General features: G+C 28.4%; 2 protein-coding genes across 5 annotated transcripts; one reads left to right on the forward strand and one right to left on the reverse strand.

The window, feature by feature from the left end:
* Window positions 1-2,136: 2,136 nt before the first annotated feature.
* Window positions 2,137-7,211, reverse strand: LOC145185584 (uncharacterized). Of its 2 annotated transcripts, none has more exons than XM_090078528.1 (5): window positions 7,069-7,211; window positions 4,417-4,554; window positions 3,296-4,282; window positions 3,129-3,199; window positions 2,137-2,571 (listed from the first exon to the last, which is right to left on the reverse strand). In XM_090078528.1, the coding sequence occupies exons 1-5, from the start codon at window positions 7,088-7,090 to the stop codon at window positions 2,455-2,457; spliced, it is 1,335 nt and encodes a 444-aa protein (XP_089934654.1). In that variant the 5' UTR covers window positions 7,091-7,211; the 3' UTR covers window positions 2,137-2,454. The 2 variants fall into 2 exon arrangements, with proteins under 2 accessions (XP_089934654.1, XP_079917669.2); XM_080061543.2 differs by lacking the exon at window positions 7,069-7,211 and adding an exon at window positions 4,635-4,775.
* Window positions 7,212-11,139: 3,928 nt separating this feature from the next.
* Window positions 11,140-25,729, forward strand: LOC145201989 (E3 ubiquitin-protein ligase MIB1-like). 3 transcript variants are annotated; one of them, XR_016449486.1, is made up of 21 exons: window positions 11,140-11,833; window positions 12,852-13,023; window positions 13,340-13,446; window positions 14,574-14,701; window positions 16,912-17,112; window positions 17,249-17,325; window positions 17,447-17,696; window positions 17,784-17,837; window positions 17,924-17,999; window positions 18,182-18,309; window positions 18,440-18,547; window positions 18,665-18,796; window positions 19,214-19,514; window positions 19,867-20,086; window positions 20,244-20,372; window positions 20,546-20,721; window positions 20,961-21,126; window positions 21,203-21,281; window positions 21,492-21,578; window positions 21,715-21,788; window positions 25,311-25,475. XR_016449486.1 is itself a non-coding variant. In XM_090077336.1 (21 exons), the coding sequence occupies exons 1-21, from the start codon at window positions 11,596-11,598 to the stop codon at window positions 25,449-25,451; spliced, it is 2,961 nt and encodes a 986-aa protein (XP_089933462.1). In that variant the 5' UTR covers window positions 11,140-11,595; the 3' UTR covers window positions 25,452-25,729. The 3 variants fall into 3 exon arrangements, 2 of the variants coding, with proteins under 2 accessions (XP_089933462.1, XP_089933463.1); XM_090077336.1 differs by having other exon boundaries at window positions 18,665-18,713; window positions 25,311-25,729; XM_090077337.1 differs by having other exon boundaries at window positions 18,185-18,309; window positions 18,665-18,713; window positions 25,311-25,729.
* The last annotated feature ends 1,720 nt before the right edge of the window (window positions 25,730-27,449 follow it).

A 27,449-nucleotide genomic window follows, 5' to 3' on the forward strand; every position in this document is an offset into this window, starting at 1 on the left:
TAAGAAAAACTAGATGTCTAACTGCCGTAAATCGGTATAAGAAAAAGTGAAGCAAAAATCGGCCATTATGGGGGGCAAAATCTTTACGCTATTTATCAAAACAAAACAAATACGAAGCTTTTGATTTGTTAAATTTGCCCCCCATAATGGCCGATTTTTGCTTCAAAAAATACGTGGAAGTTAGACATCTAGTTATTTTTAATATATCATTGGTTTATACACACTGATCTCTATAATAACTGGATAGCGCAACTCCGAGCAAAACTCTAATTTTTTGACGCCAAGATCGCCATATTGGAAAGCCCCAAAAATTTAAAACCCGCAAGCTTTAAGTTCTGTTGTTCGACTAATCGCTTTAAATACACAGTATCAGATTTCAGCATTCTGGGGCTTTCCAATATGGCGATTTTGGCGTCAATTTTGTTATTAGAGATGCGCTATCCAGTTATTATAGAGATCAGTGTTTATACATCTAATATGCGTCTACAATTGGAAAAAAATAGAATCACTGAAATTAGACCTTTTTTCGATGAATAATAAACGTCTAAAATATTCGCATCTACGAAAGATGCAAATTAGAGTAGTTTTAGATGATCTATAGACGTCTTTTGCCTGCTGGGTATACGATGGTTGTATGGATCAACATAAATATATCGAAACGCGTGAAAATCATTTAATCCCGACTAGAGACATCTTTTTTAGCAATGAGTCGGAATGGCAGTAGACAACGTGGCAAGACAACGCTCCTTGTCACAAGGCGAAAACGGTGACTATTTGGTTTCAAGAAAACAACATTAAGGTACTTCAGTGGCCAGCTAGATCACCTGACCTTAATCCAATCGAAAATGTATGGACTGTACTGGACCGCAAACTCACTAAAGCTCCCGTAACATCAGCTGAACAGGAAAGTTTGAAAGAGTCGTTCGACAGCTTATCAACTGATTATTGCCGAAAACATTCTGATTCGATTAAAAAATGTGAACAAAGCATAAAGAACAAAGATAGATATATCCCTTATTGATCTTGCTGTTAAAGCAAACTTAAATCCAGGTGTAAGCTAAACTTATGAGTAGCTGTTTTCGAACTTTTTTTTTTTATATACTAACTTTGATTAAAGATATTTAGTGATAGACATTTGTTTGTTTCTTTTCTCTTAGTATAATTAAAAAAGTCAAATGTTTCTTTTTTAAAAAACCTTGAATTTCTTGTTTTTTACTTATATTTCATTTTTAAAGAAAAAAATGCAAATTAAATCTAATGTGTGCTAAATTTTTTAGCAGTATTGTATTTTCCGATTAGGGTTTTGCTTATAACTTAGTTAATTCTGATTTTATCAGCAATTTAGTTAACCTACCCCTGTTAGTCTTATTTCAATTCACAAATATGTCTTTATTCAACAGTACAGCGCTTGTGCCACGTTTCACTTCGTGCTAAAGCCTCTCACGACTTCTTCGACTGAAAACTACTTTTTTAGCGTGAGCAAAATAAAGCGATGTAACAAGGATTTTTAAAAAAATTTCACGCTTTCTTTAAAGTTATCGTAAACATACAAAAAGGAAAAAATTGCAACAATTGATAACTAAAAGTTTTTTCTAACCTCTTTTTTTCCTTTACAAGCCATCATATTTAGAAAATAATCGTTAACAAAAATGTTGCAAATAAGACAATGACGTTTCTAAATGGTTTAAAAGCTATCATAAATCTGTTTATCTTTCCTTGAATCAAACCTCGCCTAAAAATTTTTAATAAAATTGATTTCAAAAAGTTTTGAAAGAACTTTTATTAAAAACTTTTGAAAACTCAGATAAAACCATCGAATCTTAAATGATCATTCTTTAATCTAAAACTATTTGATATTTTAAAGACTTTATTTAATCTACTAACCTAAAACTTAATGAGGTTTTTATCAGGTCTTATTCATCAAAAGGTTTTATGTAACACAGTGAGAACAATACCAGGTTGACTGAACGCAAAAAAAAAACCTAAAGTCAATTATATAGTGTCTAACTAACATGAAAATAACTTCATCAAAGAAGGATAAAAACTTTTCTTTTGACAGTTGAAAGTCAGCTGTTTTTAAACATGCCAATGAATATAAGTTAAGCAGAGGAAATATTCTTTAAAAGATACCATTAATAAAATAATTCAAAAAATATTTTTCTTTAAAAAAAATTCGACAAGTTTTTGCCGTTAAAAAAAAAAAAGCTTTGGACATTCTCAAAATCATAACCTATTTGATATAAGCAATAAATTAATAAATCTACACGTCAATTTTATGACCAGAATCTTGATTGCAAAATGAAATTTATGATTATTTACATCACAAATAACTTGTTCTTTTGTTTAATTGAATGATACAAGTGGAGTGGTAGTAAGCATAAATTTGTGGATTACTGTTGCCCATAACCCCGGAACATTGTACGCCACATAATCTAGAACTTGAGCAGTTGAATCTTAGCTAAATTTGTTATCCTCAATAAACTTGTTGTCTTCAATAAATTTGTTATTTTCAATAAGCGCTTGCTGAGATGTAACAACTAACTTTTTTATACCAACTATCCATGAGGTGACCTGACAAGAAAATAGTACAGTAAAAATAATATATATATACCCTCAGGATAATACAAGTTCAACTAAACATGTACTACTCAAGTGGCTTTCAGTAGAGCTTAGGATTTTGCATTAACTATTGTGATTAAAATAATTTTAGATCTATTATCATATTACTACTAAAATCTATGATCATCTTTTTATTTAAAATTGAAACTTGAGAAAAAAAATTAAAACTTAAAAACAGTATAAACAAGTTAACAGAAAAGATTACTTTAAAACAACTTTTTATTGTTGCTTATAATGAACACCAAAGTTGTTTTAAAGTATGGCTTTTGTATTTAGAAAGTCTATTTGTTGATGTATGCCTTTATGAACCATTAATTTTGTAAAAAACCATAACTAAACAAACTTTGGTTCAACAACAAACTCCTTTGTTTAAAGTTAAACATTCAAAATGTTCTTTTGGTGTAATGCACCATCAAAAATCAAATTTTATAAATTTTTGAAATGTGACAAGGTATTAAACATGGATTAAAACTCAAAAAACTTGTATTTATATTCAAGTATTTATTTACCTCATTTGAGTAATCTAGTATCAAACATTTATGGATCTGGTCAGCTTTACCAAAGTCCATGCTATGAAGAGCTAAATGTAAACACACAAATGTTCAAAAAGTTAATATTAGTTTTATAAAACAGAAATTTTGTGCATTTAAAATAGAGCAAGATACGAACCACTTACCACTAGCTAGTTCTGACATTTGTAATTTGACAGCAGCAGATAACTTTCCAGAGCTCCAAGTTTGTTGGAAGCTAATAATTTTTTTGTTTATTTCATCACTATTTCTACTATTTAAATGACAAAGACATTTTTCTCTGCATTCTTGAAGATTTTTAACAGTTGAATCTAAAAGTTCATTATCATTTTCAATGCTGACATTTGCAATCGGTGAACGAGCTCTTAAACTAACTGGTGATAAACGGTTTGGGGAACTTTTTTCGTTTTGGATGTAATACCCTGTAGTTGGGGGTGGACCAACACAATTTGACCTCTGCATATTGGAAGCAGAACTACTTGACACAAATCCATTGTACTGTTGAGGAGGCTGACTTAAGGGAACAGATGACATTGTGGACTGCTCAGTTAAATACTCTGCTATAGGAGGAGTTTGGTAACCATTAATTGGTGATATTCGAGAAGGTTTATCACAATTCACAAAACCTGAATACTTGGGATCTGAATGTTGACTAGAATTCTCAGTTTCAGTTTGCAAATGAGATGACTTAAGCATAGTTGGAGTACCAAGTTGGGAAAATATTGATGATGGGTCACTGACTTTTCCAGGGACAGATATATCGCTAAATCGTCTAGAATTATGTTTGAAAATATTTTCTTGCTGAGGGGTTTTTAACTGGCTATTGACTGAGGAGTGACTGGATAATTGATTGGGGTTGTGTGCTGAAGTCAATCCAATTTTATTTATGTTGTATGGATAGCTACTAGTGTGATGCATCTCTGGAGTAGGTAAGCATACTTGGTGTAAGTCAGGATTGCTATTTGAATGATTAAAGCTCATTTGCTGTAAATTTTGAGTTAAATCATTAGCACCAGAGTTGGTTTGTGGGAAAAAATCTGGTGTTTTAGTAGTGGGATGTGGATTGTTTGGATTGAGTCCATTATGTGCATTATTCAAAGGAAAAGCTGTCTGATTAATATACAGGGAAGTGCCTGAAAGATTAATAAACATAACTTTATAAAACACTTGCTTAAGTATGTTTTATATTATTATATGAGAAGAATAAATCAGTTAAATATTAACCATCAAAATTATTAACCATCAAAATTATTAACCATTAACTAACCATTAGTATTTAAAGAATGTCCCACTCTCTTATTCAAATTGTTGCGCTTTCTATTTCCACCTCCTGGACTGAAGATATGTACTGGTGGGTCATTCCAACCACGATCATTTGTAACTGTGTAAGTCAAAAGTGTGCCACCTAAAATATAAAAAAACATAAAAATACACATTAACATAATATTTTTAACATAAAATAATTAAAACATTTTGTTATTTTACCAGCATCAAATTTCATCCTCATATAAACTTTACAACAAGCATAAACTTCTACTGATTTATTTTGAACATGTTTCCAGAACATTCATTTTAAAAATTCACAAAGTGAATCTTTAAAAGTTTAAATAATTAATCATCCTTATAAAGAATACATTAATATTGATAACAAATAGTTCAGTCAAATTCAAAATAAATATTTAAAAAAATATAATTAGAAGGTGAATGAAACAAAGAAAATTCTAACCAAAATCACCTTAGTAATAAAGCAAACAAAACAAAGAATATTTAAATATTCTATATGAATATATATATATATATATATATATATATATATATATATATATATATATATATATATATATATATATATTCCTTTGATTCCATTTTGAGCTACATAATACTAAATAAATATAACCTACATATTAAAAAAAAAACTTTGAGATGAACAACACTTTGTTTGGAACTTTGTTATATTTCTATTTTGGAAACTAGTTATTTAAATTTTTGAGCTATAACAAAAAAAGAAAAAAAAGCATATTAACTTTAGAATTTGTTTTTAAAAAGTTTTCTTCAGTTTTTTTTTTTTATGTTCATAAGCAATTTTTATTTTAAGTTTTGATTGGGCACATGTATATATACAAACATTTATATTAAGGCATAATTATAATAAACACTAAAATACTCCTTAACTTAGGAACCTGTACAATCAGAAGTGTAGTCATAAAATATGTTAATAAAATTAAAACCAGTTACTATACTTCCATTGGATTCTTTTAAAACCAAAGTCCATAGAAGAGTTTTTTATAAAGTATAAATTTTTATATACTTTTTTCATGTTGATCCTTGAGAAAAATTTACCTATAGAAATAATTACTGCTAACAACCATAATTTATTTTTGTATTTTGTATCACTTAGTTCATTTACCTGTAAAAAATAAAACAGTTTTACTCATAGTTAAATTTAAGGGTCAGTATCTCAAAAAAAATCTATTTCAATACCACAATATTTGGTCTTGAAACATTTCAAGACATATCAAGGCTTTTTCCTAATGGTCCTGTAATGTGTCAAAAATTTCAAGATAAACAAGACTTTACGAGAATTTTCAAGACCACAAATATATTTCTTGTAATACTAAATAAATTTGTCATAATAAGACTTTACTGCTTACATTTATACTGTTGATTGATTCCCTGTGTTTTTATTTACGAGCTAAACTATGATTCTTTAAAATCAATAACAAGAAGAATCTATTTATTTCTTAAATAATTTGCTATTTTATAAAGTTGGTCTTGATTGATTCAAGCCTTTACAAGATATGAACAAATGATGTTTTTTTTCAACAAGACTTTTAATGATAAATAAATTTTGTACTAAACTTTATGGAATCAAGTTTTTAACTTTTTAGTAACAATTTTTTTACTGCTGGCAAAAACTAAACTTACAAGTATAAAGCTAAAAATATTTGTAAACTAGTAAAACTATAAGATATTACAGCTATAACTCATCAATTCAAAAATGAAGGAAAACTTTTACGAAATTGTTTAAAAAAATATTTTATATTCAATTCAGAGTGACAGGGATTCATGAAAATAATTTATTTTGAAAAAGTGATAACAAAAATAATATATTGTCGAGATAGATAACAAAGGCAAGACATTTATAATAATTTTCAAATAACTTTCTAATTTTAAATAAGATACCATTGGGAAACTCAGTTTATTTTATACCTGTTTATAACAAAACATTATATTTAATTGTTACAGCAATTATTGATTCTGTAAGTTTAAAACCCACATAAACAAGATTTGGATTTTATATGAGTTATAACAAAACCATAAAACAATTTTTTGAATATTTGATAAGTTTTTTAAAATCAATAATCATCTTAAACATTTGTTATTTTGTTGAGTCCAACTCTAATAAATCAGTAAAATAAATCAGTAGAATCTTTCCTTAACTTTCAGTTAAATCAGTTATCCTAGTTGCAGTTTCAGTTAAGAAGTTTATTTTTTAGTTCGATAATTTTCTCTTTTTTCAATATATTTTTTAAAACTTCAAAAGAGTTTAAGACTTTTTAAGCTTAAAATACAAAATTTTTTGTTAATTTAATATAATATTATATTTAAAAAAATAGATTTAAACCTTTTAGATTAAATCTAAACAGATCTTATATGTCAAGTATTAAACTTTTATAGAGCCACACAAAAATAGCTGCAGTATGCATTAGATTACAGTTACTATACATATTAATCATATCAAAATTTTTATAATCGTTTATTTCTTTTTAAATAAAAATACAAATTTTAGTTCTAACAAAATGATTTTGAAAAAGCTTATAGTTAGCTGCCTTATTTATCACCAAAACAATCTTTCTCGCTTGCCAAAATAAACAGTATGTCAAAAATCCAACACATAATCAGTATAATGATTTTTTACCATTAGTAGCTTCAGTCGCCATAATATAACAGGTCCTGACACATCAAATGCTTTTATTTGGTAGTGTGGGATACAATTTTCTAAAAATTAATATGATTAATTTTCTCTGACACATTCATGTTGTTTTTTTTCGACCGATTGCTTAACAGATTTTATCATAGCGTAATAATTTCACAAAAAGGGTTCCAATTAGTAAATGTTTTACTTTCTTCGAAGCATTTTTGGCCTAACATAAAATTAGATTTAAATAAAAAAAAGTTTCTTAAATATACTTAAAATTTACAGTTTTATAAAAAAATAATTATATTGGATTTATTACTCAAATTACTTAAAATAATTTTTTATGATGTAGGATCATATTCGAATGTAACCCCCGTTAAATATTTTTGCACTTACGGAATCGAGTAAAATTAGTTTTAACTAACGTGTAAATTACGGTTAACCCCACTCTTATTCGGAATCTTGTTTAAAATTTTATTAATTATCATGATTTTATTTACCTAAGAATATTTTACTACTAAGTACATAATTTAAATATAAAATCAATTTTCAATAAAAAATTTTTAAAGTTACTGTATATGCATAGATAAATTTTTAACTTAGAAATATTTTTTTACTATTTCGATTAGTTCATTTTAGGAGAAAAAGAAAATTTTAATTCCATTTTTACACGAATACACAGTAAAAAAAATTGCAAAATTACAATTTAAAAATCCTTATACTTTTATAAATAATGAAATTCTTGCAAAGATTTTCCCCACCTTAGTGCTTATATTAGTTATGATTAAAACATTTTAAAAGCTTTATTTTATTGTCTTAAAAACAAAAAAATAGAAACTTCTAGAAATATCCACCCACAATAAATCACACTTATGCAGAAGACTTACTCATAAGTAATGACAATCAGATGCCATTTTATTCCAAAGAAATCGCGTCAAAAAACAGTTTTTCTAAAAAATGTGTGCCAGAGTGATCCTAGCAAATTATAAAAAATAATTTGGAAATACTCCCTCATAACATTTTTTTTATTTCTATTTTTTTTTTTTTTTTTTTGTAAGCGTGCGTGATAATGAAAAAATATGTTTCAGTTCCTTTGAAAAGTATTTTGAGATTGCTAACGGGAGTATAGATTGAAATTCGGTGGATTTTCTAAACCGTTGGTAGTTAATGTATAAGCGATTACCTTTTATGTTCATATCTCATCATCAGAGTAAGCTAATATCACAAAATCTTCTTATAAATATCAAAAATATTCTTGATTTTCTTTCAGAAAAAGCAATCAGAAAAAAAGATCACCAGATAAATTATAAAATTTAAATCAAAGCAAAGCAAATTATTTTTTTTGTATAAATAAATTTTCTTATATAAAAAGTTTAAACAATAAATTCTTGCTTATCCTGGCGACCTGGTGTTGAGAGATAATCCGCTGGTGACCTGGTGTTGAGAGATAATGTGCTTAAAGCTTTTGCCTCGACCGTCGGATAGCCGAAATTGTAAATAACGAAGTGCTAACTTTGGTAATGAGTAGGATTCCCCGTTTTCAGTGTTGAACAATCTTTTCGTCACCATATGACCAGTCACATATGCTACAGTCAAGATTTCTATCAGAGAAATACCTACTTTGCTTTGAATGTTAGACAAATGGTTAGACTTGATTTTGTGCCGCTTGTTAATATTGGGGAGCCTTTCGACGCTTTAACGGCAATCATTTCAGATGAAGCATAACGGAGTGTTCACTTAGAGGATTCTCGTATTGGACGACCATATTGCTGAAGAAATTGATATCAAAGTGCTCTCTTCTCACTGATGACACAGGTTCTATATGATAACATTTCAAAGCAATTTTGCATGTTATTACCCAATATTATAGGTAGATGCTGAACACGTGGCACGGCCATACCAGATGCGGTTTGAGATCATAAAATAAAATATAAACTTCATTTTGGCAGATTGACATTGATATTTCTCGGTTATCTGCGTGGTACATATACACAAATAAAATGTAAAGAATAAAGTTAGCAGTAATGAGTTTTGGTAGAAATATTTAAGTAAGCTATTAAGCTCATTTAGACATAAAAGAAGATATTTTTTGACTGTAAGACTTTTTTTTTTTCAGGTTAAAGAAGAAGAAAAATTGTTCTTAAATCCTGCATCATAGTATCACACTAAATTATACAAGTATATTTTAAAACAACAATAAATATCAAGGTGAATATTTAAAATATCCCCCACGTGCGTTGTTTCATCTTCTTCCATCAAAACATTGACTCTGCGAGTTGTGAGGGCAGGAGCCATGTCTTTATAAAACTACCATCATTTGTTTCAATCAATCAGTATGTCTGCTGATGGAGCCATGCAGTTCTCCAGCGTCTCTATGTACATTTTTTAGTTAACTCGATTTGTATTATGCAAACCATTTAATTTAAAGAAGCCACAAACACTTCCACTGTCACTTTGCAAATTTCGTTCGACAAAGTGATTGCTCTTACATCAAAATCTTTTAAAATTTGAATTATGAAAAAATCAAATAGTTTCAATTTTTCATTAAAAAAACTTTCATAAAGAAAGCCAAGTTAGAGTTAAATGGTAATCATTTTGTCATTTGTGGTGACACTTGCCATTATTTTGAATAAAAATATTCATGATGTACTGTTATATCATGTGTTGTTGTGTTGCTTTTACTAATAAAAACAATCCAGTCAGCATGATCAAGATATTTATAACATTTTGTAACATTCTGGAGTAATGGTTTGCAGCTAAATTTAGATCACAACTTCTCTTTCGATCAAAAGTCAACTTTCACAAAATACAAAAAAAATTGAATTGGTGTAAAACTCAATTTACTGTATAAAATTTTTTAATAAAAACTTGAGCGTCCATTTCGCTAAGAACATTATAAATTTAAATTGTGAGGACGTTAGTGTAGATGTAATCTATAGTTGTATTTGGTGAAGGCTGGTTTTGTGATAGAAGGTATTAGAGGCTTAAGAAGGTATGGGTTAGAGGGCTAGAAGTAGAAGAAATACGGAGGTTGCAGTTTAGGATCTGGGAATTAACGAAGAGCAAGGATTAATTGTTAAATGGCTGAAATTGTATTGTTCGTCCGTAGTAAATTCTTACTACAATTATTCTCATCGTCCTGTTAATGTATATTGTCTCTTTTATTCATTATGTTAATAAAATTACAAATAATATTTTCTCTTTTTGCAGCATCTAATACTGTATATATGCAATCGTTTTTTAATAATTAATCCACTTCTGCTCTTCTAACTCTTCTTTAAACAAATCACTTTTTCTTTCCTTTTTATCAGAAACGGTAGAGCTACCGCTTAATTTTCTTTAACCGATTTTATTTTCTGATTTTTGTCTCTTTTCTCTTTCTATCCATCCAAAAAAATATTTTCTATACCTATGTTGAGGTTTTCTATAGTTTTATGTTTTTGCTTGTTTTTTCGTTCATATCTACTTATCATTTATTTAAATGGCAGAATAAATAAGTCTCCGTGTGTTCGTCTTTTCCTAAAAGCTATTTTTAATTTTTCTTCCTTACACTTTGTCTTCTTATCATTTATTTACATGACAGGATCAATAAGTCTCCGTCAGTAAGTCTTTTCTAATCACTGTTTTTAATTTTTCTTTCTCACAACATACTAAGGTTATGATAGGAAACTTGAAAGTATTATCCTGACAGAAAAAAAAAAAAAAAAAGTAAAACATACAGGGCGCGAATACAAAGATACTTCATTCAAATTCCATAATTGATGTCAATTGTCAATTGATGAGTTTTCTCGCCAGATATGCATTTAAGCAGCTCAATATGCTTCAGTGAGTTGACGAGCATGATATAACTTGATGGCGTATTTATAATAAAATGGAAATGCCACTTCCATAAAACATTTTTAAAATCTTGTGGGGACCCTAAAGATCATAACTAATCTAAGTTAAACTTGAAACATATCTGCTTAGTTTTTAAAGTAACATCTGTTTTTACTAGAAATTAAAAAAAAAAAGTTTGACTGACAACGATTAAGAGAATTCTTTTTAAATTGTGCTTCCAAAACCAATGCAATAATCGAGGCAATAACAACAACATCAGCGCTTAGACTTTTATTGAAAATTTTATCACTTTTTGTTTCAGTTGTAAGATTTTAAATAAAATATTCCAGTTCTTTATGTTTTGCAAAAATTGACTTTAATGAAGTATTTTATCTCCCTAAGTGTTTTTTTTCGTCATTTTATTTCGTCAGAGTTTTCACATTTCATCTTTAAGCTTGTTTGATAAAATTAATAATCTTGATTTTATGAGCTTTTTTGCTTCTTTTCTGAATACTTCATAATTTTCCTCATGGATCCAAAATGAATGAACAGTCTTAACAAAGCATAATCTATTCCAGTCTATTAAAAGTATTTATAAAATATAAAAAATCAGTTTTAAACAGCTCTTCTCACCCAAAATGAAATATCTAACTGTCATAAACATTATTGATAAATATATTTTACAGATGTACATATGCATACCTTTAAATTATGGCTTCTGCACCTAATACGTCAATAGATGTCTGTCTAAGCATTAGTATTGGAAGTCGAATTGTTCGTGGTCCTGATTGGAAGTGGGGGAAACAAGATGGAGGTGAAGGTCATGTTGGTACAGTGCGGAGTTTTGAGAGTAATGAAGAAGTGGTTGTAGTATGGGATAATGGGACTGCAGCAAACTATAGATGTTCTGAAAATTTTGATTTAAGAATTCTTGATTCAGGACCAACTGGTATATATACTACACTATGTTATTATATCATAATATTATAATATTTAAGCAGTAAACTTAAAATTTATGCTCTTAATTATTTTTACTACAACTTTTAGAATACTTTTAAGATAATATTTTTAAATGATTTTGAAAAAATAGCAAAAAAAAAAAAAGTATCATCTTACTGTTCATAAAAAGATTTTATGTATATATATATATATATATATATATATATATATATATATATATATATATATATATATATATATATATATATATATATATATATATATCCTTTTTTCACAGTAAGTTTATATAGTGTGTGTATATATATATATATATATATATATATATATATATATATATATATATATATATATATATATATATATATATACACACACTATATAAACTTTTATTTTTTTTTAAAATTTTATCAGAATTACATATATATATATATATATATATATATATATATATATATATATATATATATATATATATATATATATATATATATATATATATATATATATATATGTAATTCTGATAAAATTTTAAATTTTAAATTATCATGTCACATTTTAGGAAAGTACACATGTCATGTTTTGTAAATAGTGTCAGTGTAAGGTAGCATATATGTAGTATTTGAAGTGATAAAAATTTATATTATTATACATTCTCTCTATGAAAAAAGGATATAAAATAAATAATATATGAAAAAAATATATCAAATAATACAATCAAACCTTGATATAGAAGTTGTTAGAATGACATTGTTAAAAATAGAAGTATCTACTGATAAATAAAGATTTCACATGTACAAATTGCACAAGTATAGAGAGTTTATGTGTATTTTAATGCAAATATTTTTTATTATTTTTAATACAAATATTTTGTTATTAACATGGTAGTCACAAATTTAAATGTTTTATTTTACTTTCAAAAGTTGAATTTTAAAAAATTAAGCTGAAGCTTTAAAAGCTGAGAAAAGGTTTTTTATATTTTAAAGATTTTAAATGTTTTTTAATTTTAGGTATAAAACATGACAGCACAATATGTGATGGGTGTAGATGTCAGCCAATATGTGGAATACGCTGGGTTTGTGCTGATTGTAGCAACTATGATTTATGTAGTGTTTGTTATCATGCTGACAGGCATCAGTTACGACATCGATTTTACAGAATCTATATGCCAAATGGAAATGAGTATTGATTACTTTATAGATTCTTTCAAAAAAATTTCTAACAATTTTCTAATCTATTTAAAAACGGTTTGAAAAAACACATGTTAACAGCCTTTTGACCCTAATATAAACTTATACAGACTTCACAACATCAACAATTGCTCAATATTTCTTTTAAACCTTTCCATATGAAACTAAGTTTATAGCTAGATCATTTGATGTTACCTTAGTAATACATTTATTTTGGTTGTAAAAGACTTGTAATATGCTTAATCATTATTACTACAAAGAACAATGAAAACTCTAAGAAATAAAACTTTTAAAACACTTTTGTACAGAGTTTTGATGGAACCACGAAAAAAAAGCAAGAAGCTAATTTCTCGAGGTATATTCTCTGGTGCAAGAGTCACTCGCGGAGTTGATTGGCACTGGGAAACGCAAGATGGTAATTTCTTTATTATAGAACTTGCTTGTTACCATGAAAAAATATTTTTAACCCTGACATTTACATTTTTTTTTTGATGTTGGTGCCCCAAAATAATTTAAAAATTAGTTCTTATTTGCTTTTTTGAACTCAAATTAAACATTTAATTTTGGCAACCATGATTAGTTTTGTTAAAGAATGACCAGTAAACAAAGTTCCATTGAAAATTTTTTCAATTTTGGTTTTAAGTTTATTTATTAAACTCTCATAAAACATCAACTACTCAAAAAATTCATGGTTCTTATAAAATAATGCTATGTGAGTTTTATAAAAAAAAAAAAAATTTTAATGTGTTTTTATATATTTATTCTAAGGATTTCTTTTTAATTACAAAAATAAATGTCCTATAATAATAAAGTAAAAAGTGTTTTAATTACAAAATTTTTCATCACAAGAAAATTGGATTATGTAAAATCCTTTTTTTTTTTTATATATGTACTGTTTTTGCATTTCTTATGCACACTGATAAATTGAAATTAAATTAAAAATCTTAACAAATAAAAGGCATAAATAAGATGTAAACTTATCATTTGGAGAATCAATACAAAAAAGTTATCAGGCTAAAAATTTAAAATTATACTGGAAGTTTTTAAACACAAAAGAGCATCCAAAATATAGTCTTCCCAAAAGAGGATTATGTCACATTAGTCTTCCCAAAAGAGGATTATGTCACATTAGTCTTCCCAAAAGAGTATTATGTCACATTAGTCTTCCCAAAAGAGGATTATGTCACATTAGTCTTCCCAAAAGAGGATTATGTCACATTAGTCTTCATAAAAGAGCTGATTATGTCACATTAGTCTTCCCAAAAGAGGATTATGTCACATTAGTCTTCCCAAAAGAGCTGATTATGTCACAAAAAAAAAGTCTTCACAAAAAAAAGTTTTTATAAAAAGATATTTATAAAAATTTGTGAACTATACAAAAAAAGTTTTTATGGGTTTTAAAGAGTTCTATTTTATACTTAAGAAGTATTTCAGAAAATAAAAAAAGTTATCAACTTAAGTTTAAAGGTCTCAGTTTTAAAGAGAAAATAATTTAAAAATTGAAAATTAAAATGATATTGATCTCACTTTTATTTTTTTTAGGTGAGGCTGGCCGTAGAGGTAAAGTTGTTGGTATTCAAAGTTGGAGTGCTAATACTCCTCGTAGCGCTGCATATGTTGCATGGGATACTGGTGCGAAAAATCTCTATCGCATAGGGTTTGAAGGGATGGTAAGTGCCTCAAATTAAAAATAACAAAAAAACTTTCAAAAATAAAATATATGTTATGTATAATTTTTGTATAATTTTTAAATATTATTTTATACAATTTGTGCTTGTTAAACTAATAATTGTTACAAATTTTTTTTCCAAAGCTTGGAGTTGTTTTTAACAGCTGTTCGTATTACACAATTATCTATAACTATATAAGTAGGGGTCCAAAGATAATAGCACCTCTTTATTTATAACTTTTTGCTTTGCAAATTAAGATTATTCTTAGAAAATGATGGATTTTTTATGATAAATAGTTGTTTGTATTGCTTGTTAGTATTGCTAATTTTTTAAAATTTCATAGAGTCTTTTGACAATTCAGTTGCTTGAATATTTTTGTTAACTTTTGATTCTTGATAGAATCTTTATTGCAACAACTTTAAAAAGACAAAATAATGTTAAAGTGCCTTCAAATATTAAACTTAAATAGTTTGGAGCAATTTTGACCTCCATAAAAAAAGAAAAAGCAAAATGTAGACTAATATCCTAAATTATTATTATGTAAGGACAGTTTTACAGTTGGAATGAAAAGATATTTAGAAAAGGTTCATAATATTGTTTTGCTAAAAGAGTGTGAAGATGGACTACTGAATAAGAAATTTTGTATTCAATCAAATTTGGATTCTATGATTAAAAAAAAAACTATCATTAGATGAAAGGTTTGCTTTGTTTTTGTAGTTGCAGAATTTCAATAAGAAGAGCAACAAAATCAAATTCAGAAATTCAAATTCAGAAATTGATTTGAGAAAAATTGAATCAATCACTAAATAATTAGAAATATTTAAAAAAAAAAAAAAAAAGCTATGAAATTCATTGTGATAAATCAACCTTAAAAAAAGAACTTAATTTCTTTGAAGCTTCTCACAAAAGTCCTTAAAATTTGGAAATGTTTTGCTCTTTTAACTATTTGTCCATTTAGTGTTAAGGCTGTAAGAACATTTAGTTCAGCTAGACTGTTTTTTTACAAACCATAGAACTGGTTTGACAGACTGACAATAGTTTTCTTAAACTGTTTATGTCACTAAAATAACTTTAAAAGTTAAATTAAGAAACTAAATACTTCAACAAGTTAAGTGATATTCAAAGAAATACAGAAAAGCCATGGGAAATTTTAAATATTATATGCATATTTAATATAAATTTCATCCTATGCTGGGAATGGAAAAAGTCTCGGGTTCTGCACCCCTTATCCATTATCACAGTTGATTTTAAATTTTTTGCACCAATCACAAATTGAATCCTTTTAAAATCAAAAGTTTTGTGATGATTCTTCCTTTTCTCTTATTTTTAAATTGGTATTGTCTTTTTTTAAAATTTTTACACCACCTTGCTCTCTACATCATTTATTGATATTACAAATTCTTGTCAAATTCTGAAGTGAGCTGCAACAAAATGCTGAGCAAAACCTCTTAAAACTTCTTGTTTTAAGCTCAGCATTAAGTTGCAGCTGCCAACAGATTCAAATTTTTTTGAACATGTTGGCATACAGATTTTTTGACTTTCTTTCAGGTGTTCATAAATGGATTACTAATATAATAAGTTAAATAATAAATTTTTCACTTGTGTTCTGAAAATGAAAAAGAGGTGAAGTTTGTGTTTAAACAAAAAAAAAAAAAAAAAAAAAAAAAAGATATTATTGTAAAGTTTATTGTAATCCAAAATAAAGACTATGCAATCCAGCAGTAGGTATCCTTAGAAACAGTATTTACTATCTGTATCGATGTTTACTGTATAATTGTATAATCTTAAGATATAAAAATATACATTTTACTTATAAATATATATTAGTTCAAGTCTAACATCAGCTGAAACTTGTAGTTTGTTTAGATGCTATCAACAAAAAATAGTTACTAACACAGTTAGTGGACTTTAGCAGATGTTTGTGAGTAAAAACTAAAATGATCTTTAAATAAATTTAAACCTTTATAATTTTAGAAACCAACATAAAAAATACTTAAAGACTATATTTAATGTCTATAAACTCTAAATTTAAAATATACATTTCTTAACTTCTTTATTTTGTTAATGGCTATTTTTCTTTATTTTATTAATGCATATTTTCCTTTATCTTATTAATGCATACTTTGTTTATATTTTAAGTTTAAAATTCTGTATAAGATTTACTGAAAAGTAATTTTTTTTGTTTAATCAGTGATTTGTTTATCTCTAAGGTTGACTTAAAATGCATTTCTGATGCAAAAGGAGCAGCTTTTTACAGGGATCATTTACCTCTACTTGGTGAAGACTTAGCTAATTGTCTACCAAGAACTAAAAGCTGGAAGATAGGTGATCTAGTACGAGTAGATCTTGATTTGGATATTGTACAAACTCTCCAGCGCGGACATGGCGGATGGGCAGATGGCATGGTTGAGGTTGAACATAATGTTCATAGTTTTAAAGTTTTTTTGAAACTATGTTTATTTTTTCTCTATTGTTCTCTGCTATTACTTTTTAAATGTAGCAATTAAAAATATAATAGTTTAAGTAAATTAATTTAACCTTTTTTAGGCAATGGGTAGTGTTGGAGTTGTTAATGGGTTTGATGAAGATAGAGATGTTATTGTTTCTTATGCAAGTGGCAACAAGTAAATTCTTGTTTCTTTTTTTCTAAAAGTTTTGCTGATTAAAATTCTGAAGTAGTTGAATCCTAATTTGCCTTATCAGAGATTTTGATTGAAACCCCCCCCCCCCCCCATGTTTTTTAAGATGGATGTTTAACCCATCAGTTCTTACAAATGATCTATCTGATGGTGATGGTCAAATAAAAGAACTGAGTGAAGAAATCCGTTCATTACAACTACTCACACTCAGTGGCAGTCTTCAGGAGTCCAATGGAGCTAATTTATCAGTTTCAAAAAGACTTGCTGTTGGAGATATTGTGCAAATACTCAACGAGGAAGAGCAAGTAAGCATCTTACAAGCAGGACATGGAGAATGGACTGAAGCAATGATACCAGTAATGTTTTAACTAACTGTCTATGTAAAACTTTCAGCTAATTCATATTTATTAACTGTTTGTCTTTTTACTATTTTTTTCTTCTAGACATTGGGAAAGATTGGTTGCATTAATGAAGTTTATTATGATGGAGATCTTAAGGTATAAAAAAATCTATTAACATCCAATCACAATTATCTGGTGATTCATGAGTAGTAACATGAAGCTATCATATTGTAAAAATATAGGTTGAAGTTAATGGAACAAGTTGGACTTACAATCCAAAATGCGTGAAAAAAATTAATTCGCACAGGCAAGATTTAGGTTTGTTGTTTATTGTATTTTACTGTTGTTGTTGTTGTTGCTACTGCATAGTATTGTATCATATTTGATTTTAAAAATTTGTAAATATTTAAAATCTAAATAGCTTTTCCTCTATCACCTTTTTTGTTGCATTAAAATAAAAGTTTTGTGTGCAAAATTTTTAATCTACTGAATATTGCTAGAAGTATCAACAGTTCTTCGTTTATTTGAAAGTCATCCTTCAAAAGAACCTGGAGAGTTATTTATAAAAGCTGCTGCAAAAGGTGATATCAAAAGTTTGGAAGAACTGTGCCATCTTCCAAATTTTGATGTAAGTACTAAAAATATTAATGTCAAGTTTCTTTTTAAGTTCTTAAATATTATATCTTACTTTCTTTTGGTTTTCTTAACAATTAAAATTTTAGTTATTTTTAACTTTTTAGATTTTTGTCTATTTTTAGGTTAATGTGTTATATGCTGGGCATACAGCACTTCAAGCTGCTTGCCAGAGTGGGCGGTTAGAAGTTATCAAGCTTCTTCTTCGCTTAAATGCAGATGTTGAAGTTGAGGTAGCTGTTACTTTGTTACACAGTTTCATTATTTTTAGCTTGTTAAATAAAAGCTTATCAGTGTTTTGTAAACTCTTTTAAAAATTATTATTTAAAACTCCATAAAAATGTATTTAGGACAATGATGGCGACAAAGCAGTTCAACATGCAACATTTTGTGATGAAAGTACATGCATTATTGTTTCAATTTCTTTGTGTATTGTTTGACAGTTTTATGTTAAAGAAACCCCCTGAACATTACTTAATCAGGTATTGTATGTGAAAAACTTGCTAATAACCAATTAGGCTTTTGGGTTACCTATTCAACTTAGCTACTTTAAATATCTGTTTAAGTAAAAAGCTTCATCTTATAAACACTTATCGATATTATTTAAAATACTTAAAGGTAATTTTTTTCAAGTCAAAATAACTAAATTACATGTTTTTCCTTATAATTAAAATGATTATTAATAGGATTCTTTAATCTCAAAGAATATCACAGCTTTTTATGCAAAAAAGTGGCCTTAACAAAAAGAATAAAAAGTTACCTAAAGACTTGGTGTGTTTGATAATGTTGATTATTTATTGATATCCAAAGTGCTGAAGCAAACAAATACGAAATTATCATGAATGTTTATCATATAAAAATGGCTTTCCATCATTTATCTCCTGATCTTTTTTTTAAAGGTAAAACATTTGCATTGTTAAAAGAAGCAAATGCAGATTTAAACTCTCGCAATAAAAGACAACAAACTCCATTACACGTGGCTGTTAACAAAGGTTACATTGGAAATGTTAGAGCATTGCTTGATGCTGGTGTCCATGTTAATTTGCAGGACTCAGAGGGTGATACAGCATTGCATGATGCCATTTCTAAAAAACGAGATGATATTGTTGAACTATTACTTAATGCTGGTATCGATATTTCACTAGCCAATAATAATGGGTTTAATTCAGTACATCATGCTGCATTAAGAGGGAATGCAAAGTAACTATTTGATAGTTGCATAACATTTTTCAATCTCTTTTAAATAAAAAGTTTTTTTTAATAGAGAATAAAAATATGGTGTTATCATCTGCTTGTATTTGTTTGTTGAGCTTTCTTATTCTCTAAGCAAAACAAATTAAATCTCCTCTGTTGCAGTAAAATTGCAATTAAAAGCTTCTGTTTTTGATTATATTAAGTAAATAATAATTGTTTTGTCAATGAATTGACTGTAACAATAAAAGCACTAAATGCAAACAGTTCAATGATTGTAATAAAAACAAATGGATGATAACAATATGTGTTTTGTTTCTTAGCAGACTATAAATCTTCTAAATAATTTCTCTTTTAACAGAGCTATCCAGCTGATGTTGGAGAGAAAGGACAAACCATGGATAGTTAATGAACAAAAAGATGATGGATATTGCGCTCTGCATTTAGCTTCATTAAATAATCATATAGATGTTGCAGAACTTCTAATAAAACTTGGGAAGGCCAATGTGAACTACCAAAATACCAATTTACAAACTCCGCTACATTTAGCTGTACAAAAACAGCATGAAGAAATCGTTAAAGTAAAAGTTTCTCATTTTCATAACAAAAACTTAAACCTTTTTTCTCTAATTCGTAATAACCTCAGTTCATAGTTAAAATATACTAAAATATATTTCCATTATATAAATCTTTATATACACTAATTAAATGAAAATTGTTATCGCTATTGAATTTCAGCTTCTTGTTTGTGAAGGAGCTAATCTCAGTGTACAAGACAAAGATGGTGATACTCCATTACACGAAGCTTTAAGAAATCATACTTTATTGAGATTGAAAGAGATGCAAAATGTCAAGGATGTTTCAAAGGTTTTTTTTACTTATTTATTTTTCTTTACTTTTAAGAGATTTGTCTTAGTTGAAAACTTTCAACAATTTCAATCAATAAAAAATTCAAAAATATATCTTCAGCTCAGCCAAGATCTTCTTCATATTTTCCCTTATTGTTTTATTTGTTAACATTTTATGTTTGTACTTTTAAGTTATTAATGGGATTTGGATCACAAGATTTGGTGCAAACACGTAGTGCATCAATTGCTTGTTTGCTTGCTGAGCATGGAGCTCAAATAACAATTCAAAATAATAAAGGTCAGACTCCTCTAGATCTCTGTCCTGACCCTGCTCTATGCAATGCTCTTAGACAATGTTATGGGCAAAGGTACATAACTAAATATAGTTTTTTGCTCAAATCAATAAAATTTGTAGAGTATATATATATATATATATATATATATATATATATATATATATATATATATATATGTATGTATGTATGTATGTATGTATGTATGTATGTATGTATGTATGTATGTATGTATGTATGTATGTATGTATGTATGTATGTATGTATGTATGTATGTATGTATTCATTTATTTATTTTTAATTGTTTTATCTAGTATTCAGAAAGAGAAAGACAAAAAAATGTTGGAGTGTATTGTTTGTTCAGACATGCCACGTGAAGTTATTTTCTCACCTTGTGGCCATCTTGCTGCATGTTCTGGTTGTGCTCCTCGAATTAAAAAGTGTTTAATTTGCAGACAAGTTGTTCAATCAAGACAGAGGGTATGTTTTGGGTTAACTTTTATTTTCAGTTATTCGTTTGCTGCAGAAAACATTCACTAAAATGAATGATTTTTAGATTGAGGAATGCTTAGTTTGTTCTGACAAGCTTGCAAATGTCCTTTTCGAACCCTGTGGTCATGTTCCTGCATGCTCTGGTTAGTTTTGGCTTCACCATTTTAAAAAATTTAGTTATCGTTAAAACTTTTGTTCTTTCTTGAGTTTTTAATTTTTAAGTTTTTAACTTTCTTGAATTTTTTCAATTTTGCATTCATGATAAGTCAGTAAATCTATGTGAATCAATTACTGTTTTATTAATTTTCTGTATTATTTCATTAGTTTAATATCTTCATTATTTTGTTATAAAGCTTGCTCTAGTTTGATGAAGAAATGCGTCCAATGCAGAGCAACTATATCGAAGATGATTCCTTCTGCAGATTTATGTGGTGTAAAAAGTAAACATTTCATTACACCGTGTTGTATTTGGTTTTTTGTTGTCTGTGTGTTATTTAGTTTCTGTTATCTGCATTATATTTGATTTCTATTTTAACGATTATGAATTTATATTTTTATGTTTAACTTAACTTTCAGCATCGTCATATGCATCGACTTATGACACTGATATCATCTTTTTGGAAAAACAGCTTCAAGAAATGAAGGAGCAGGTTTGTATCAGTTATTAGCTTTTCTACATAAAAAAAATATATATTTGCTTTTCTTTAGCCTTATTGATTGTGGATACGAAAAATGGTTGTAATTTTTTTTTTTCATAAACTGCTTTTGAGCGGTTTTTGCATTATGGTTTAACAATTTCCTTTGATGCTAGTGGAAATCTATTAGAGTTTTATTGTCTTCCTTGTGTAGAGTTGTTTGAGTTAAGTATAAAGAAAATTTTTTCAAACAAACGACTGGCAGCAGTGTTTGGTGGACAACATCACTACGTAATATAATTACTTCTTAACCTCAATTAAATTTTTAGAAAATATAAAAAAAAAAGAGCTGGCAAATGAAAATTAGTAAATAGTAAATCAAATGTGAAATAGAAAATCAATTTTTTCTAAACTAGTATTCAAAGAAAAAGAAAAAAAAGCACCACGCTCTTCAAAGAAATAAAAAAATATATTTTAATGTAAGCCTTTTAGCAGAGATTTAAAATTTCAAACAAACAAAAAAACGAAACTTATAAGATGGTGTTGAAAATTAGTCAGTAGAAAATAGAAAAACTCAAATATTGTAAATAAACATTCTTTTTATAAACCAACCAACTTTTTTTACAATAATTACACAAATTTACAATGTTTTACACAAAGGTTTCTTATTAAAGAAAATGTCAAAAAACTTTATTGAAAAAGAATGTGTTACTGAATACTACGGACAGTATAGAAAAATTTAATACAATTTTGTAGAAAAGGAATCGATAGAGAATGATGAGATATTTAGTTTATAGAGGTTGATGTGGTGACAAATTTGAGCTTATTTTAGAAATGATATCAATTTTAAGGTGTTTTTTTAACGAAAAAAAATTCGAAAAAAATGTAAAAATTTTTATAGTGAAAATTCTTGTAAAGGGGCATTTTTCAAAATCATTTTAAAACTATATCAAATAATCATATCCTAACCCTATCAAATAGTTTTATTGCAAGGAGAAAAAAATATTCTTGGTTTAATATTTTTTTAAAGCGAATAAAACCAACATTTCATCGCTCTGAAACTATGGACACCAAAATGTACACAAAAGGGTGCCTGCAGAAATGGCTGCTATCTTTTCTAATCAAAGATGCTTTGAGAATAGATACATAGGGTATGGATAAATGATAGGAACAGCTGAAAATTTTCAATAAGTTAATTTTAATAGAGGTACGATTGGGAGCAATTACAGCTTTAATTCTCCTCGGTTTGCTTTCGTTTTGAATTGTTTTTAATTAAATTATTGTTCATTCTTCCAAAAAAAGAATGAACAATAATTTTAGTGACAGTGGTGGAGGAAATCGACTTATCGTTTTTCTAAAATGCACCATAAATGTTCAATCATATTAAGGTTAGAAGGCTATGGTGGCCAGATAAGATTTCAACTTTCCCAGAGTGCTCCTCGTGCCAAGCAGTGATCACTTTACAGTATGAATTGAAGCATTATCATCTTGAAAAATTGCGTTTCCTCCCGAAAACAGTATCGAGACCATAGGATGAAAGTGGTCTGATAAAATATTTAAATAATCTTAGCTTTTTATTCTACTATGAAGAGATCGGCCAATTTCCATGATATAGCCGCCCAAATCATCACAGATCCTAATTCATGGCTAACAGTCAGAAGAAGACAATAAGGGTTTTACGTGTCTTTGGTTGTCTCCATACGCATACACGGCCGGTGATACGCATACACGGCCGGTGATAGAAAATAAGGTAAAGGAAGATTCATCAGAGAAAATGATATTTTTGAATTGCTCCAATCAACAATTTCGAAGCTTTTTGCATCACTCCAGACGCTTTGAAACGTTCTGAAAAAAAGCAATGGTTTTCTTATTGCAGCTCGTGAAAACTGGCTTAGAAGAAGATGCTTTTCCCTCCTGTTCAAATGCAGGTATTACTCTCAAGACAGTGCTTCTTGAAACAATTCTGTCGTTTCTGTAACACTAGCGCTTGCCATACAAGCACCAACAGTTTGCCCTCTTTTGTAATCTGACAAGTCCGTCACTGCTGATTTCTTTTTATTTCTTATGTATGGTATCTAAAAGATATGTTTTTTAAAACAATATGATAAAGTATATGAATAATTAACTAATAAACCACTAAAATTCATAATTTTTGAAGATTTTACATATATTTAAAAATTTTGCTTTTTTAAAGCTTGTGTTACTTTGTCCAATCCTTTATGATTTAAATACGAGAATTTGCATGTAAATGAATACTCTAGAATCCTTGGAACATTCCGTTGTGCAAGTGCTGATGTAATCCTTGCACAGTAAAGTGAGTCAAACTCAAGAAGACGTCATTTGAATCACATTCATTAGACTCAAGAAGACGTCATTTGGCTGTAATCACATTCATTAGACTAATAGTTATAATAAAAAATTTTTTTTACCTGTTAGCAGAAGATAATTACAGTATTTTCAAGATTCTAGATGTATTTACTTTTCTATGATCTTCTATGATCCTGTTGTTGATTACCCAGTTTTTTTATTTTAAGTATTTTAATCAAATCCCAACATCATTATCAAAAGGCAGACGATCAAAAGGGAGGAGGGGGAATATGCTTCCTTAAAACAAAAAATTGCGAATGGAAAATACGTGAATTACTGTCAGACAACACAACATACAGAAAACTAACATATGACCCCACAAAAAGTATAATTAGGGACATTAACAATTTGGTAGGTTATGTTTTACAACCATGTGATTTATAAAACACTTTCTATTACCTAGGACCGAAAACACTTTATCGTTTACCCATAATTCTATGGTTTCCCAAAAATTCATAAACTCAACATACCGTTTAGACCAATAGGATGTCAGGATGTGTTGGACCAACGGACAAGCTTTCAAAGTTCGTAACAATGGTTTTATTTAACCATTTGCAGAGTCTCTTTTGGGCATCCCTTGAACATAATAAGCACATAAAAAAAGCGCTTCGCTGGACCCAACGTGAACTTATTGATAGACCTAAAAGTATGAGAAAACATAAAGTACCTTTGACAACAACTCATAATGCAACTGGGAGACAAATCAGCTGAATAGTTCAAGAACATTGACACTTAATAGAAGAGGACAACCAAATCAATCAGAGATTCATTAGTCCATACAAAATTATGAAAAACGCCCTTTCAAGCGCACTATTTAATTCAAAAAGAATTTAATGAAAATAGTCTTTTAATACAAATTAAAAAATGATCAATCAAATACTGACCACTCCAATAAAGACTTTAAATGTAAATCTTGCTTTGCCCCATTATCTCATTTTGTCCAGGCTATTTAAATAATGTCTTAATGTCATCACGCAACTGATGACGTTAGGACATCTACCCTGTTTGCTGGAAGTTTTGGATTCATAAAATTCGTTCAATTTAAGGTAGTCCCATTTTCTGACCAACAAAAGTGGGATAGCAAATTTTATGATCCAAAAAATATTTTTTTAGTTTATTTAGTGTTTTTTTCTTTTTTACACCCTTTTTTGTATTTGTTTCGTTTTCTAGACGATGTGTGCTGTTTGCCTGGATAGACGGAAGAACATGATTTTCATGTGTGGTCACGGTTCGTGTCAAGTTTGCGGCGACCAATTATCCGAGTGTCCAATGTGCAGAAAAGTGATTGAGAAAAAAATTTTGCTGTTTTAAGAAAAATTTTTGCTCTTTTGAGAATTTTTCATAATCGTTTTACGTCAAAATATCAAACCGTTGAGTTCATTGTACTTAAGTTGTTTATGAATCTTCTATTGTTGAACCTAATGGGAGGCAGAGAATCTTGTGATCGACGATGGTTTTTGTAGAATGTTGAATTATTTAAAAAGTTACTTACAAACTATAGTTGTAAATATAACAGAAAATTGTTTGAATCCACATTTATATAAATGTATGTAGGTATGAGGTAGACATCATTACGATATTCCTGGGAACTCATATTTATTTTATTTCAGTCTATTCAAATGAAAATATTAGATTTATGAGTTTAAAAGTTTAAAAAGAGGAATTTTATTTTCTTACAAGAAAAATATAGACTGGCTTAACGAAATTTTTTTAATAAACACAATGTTTAAGCAAATATAAATATTTAAACAACTGGGGAAGGTAAGATTGGTTGTCAAGCTTTTTACATTTTAGATTGGTTACAATGTATTTTTAATTAAATCAAATCCGAATTCTGCATAAGGTAATTTAACTATTTGCGGTAACTATTGCGTCTGATTAAGACCATCACCTCTATGTAACCCTGTGGTGTTGAGCCCGTATTCTCTGGCAATAGTATATAATATGAATAGGCGTACTAATTACAATTCGGCTCCATCAAAGAAATTTAAAAGTCTTAACATTTTTAAAGATAAATTCAACCTTAGCATCACTATCAGATCTATTTTAAAAGTTGTAAACTTCCTCGATACTTAATCTTCCTGACAGCACTTTTCAACCTTACAGAAAACCAGGAGATAACCCCATGTATATTAACATCAATTCCAAATACCCACCATCCATACATTACATCAATACCGAAAATGATTTCTAATCGTATCAGTAATATATATTGAAGCAAAGAAGTTTTTGATAGAGCCGCACCGTTTTATAATAACGCTCTCAATTCTTGGGGATTTAAAAACAAAATTACCATCGATCAAAATATAATCATAATCAAAGATCTGGGCCCTCTGAAAGAACCCTGCGTCTTGTCAAAAGAAATGTCGATATGGATCCTTGTTCTAAGGCAAACTGATATTGTACCACAAGCTGATGTCAGTCAAAGAACAGCTATCAAGTATCTTTACTAGCTAGGTTACTATGGTTGAGCTGTGAGAAGGAACCCTTCTAGACATGCCAGTGATGAGTTGACAATTATCATCTTGAGCTACTTCTTACCATGCTTGAGGTATATTTCGTAAAAGTTCGACCTTGAAAGATGGCTTCCAGTTCTTTTTTTTTTTAATATGCCCCAAAGGTGTTCAGAAGGGTTCATATCTGGGGACTGGCTCAGCCATAGAAGTTTATTGATCCCATTTTGATCTCATTTTCAACCAATCTTATATTGCTTAGCAATGTGGCACGGAGCTCCGTCTTCCATAGAGTCAGCTTTGTTCGTTCTATTATTTGAGAATATTGGAAGGAGCTCTTTCTTTAATATAGAAACATATTAGGCTGAATTGATGTTTTCTTCACACTCGACAAGCTCTGAGCAATCAACTTACACCCCCATACCATTGCCAAAAAATCCCCAAGTTTTCCCGCTGGCTGCAGTCTTTTTAAATCAAGCATTTGACTACCGAGTCTCCATACCCATTCTCTTCCACCGTCGGAAAATAATGCGAATCTTGGCTCATCAGAGAAAATAACAGTGTTCCAAAAAGTCACAGATCTCCCTACCATCTCATGAGCCCAATCTTTTCTGCATTAAAAAAAAAGCAAAGGGGATGTCAACCAAGTATTAGGAATTTAATTTGTGACCATTTATAATTACTTAATTTGTATAAATTACTTGTTTAATGAAATAAACGGTTTCTGTGAGCGTCTATTAATTTCTGTCATGTTTGTGTACATGGTTACATGCTGTGTACATGGTTATAACTAGCTGTTTTCGTCTGTGTATATATATTTACACTGAATATATATGTGTGTATAAATATACTATAT

The sequence above is a fragment of the Hydra viridissima genome, unplaced genomic scaffold (assembly GCF_058129835.1).
Source record: "Hydra viridissima isolate aposymbiotic clone 2 unplaced genomic scaffold, HvirCarnegie_v1 scaffold_2, whole genome shotgun sequence".
Taxonomy (NCBI): Eukaryota; Metazoa; Cnidaria; class Hydrozoa; order Anthoathecata; family Hydridae; genus Hydra; species Hydra viridissima.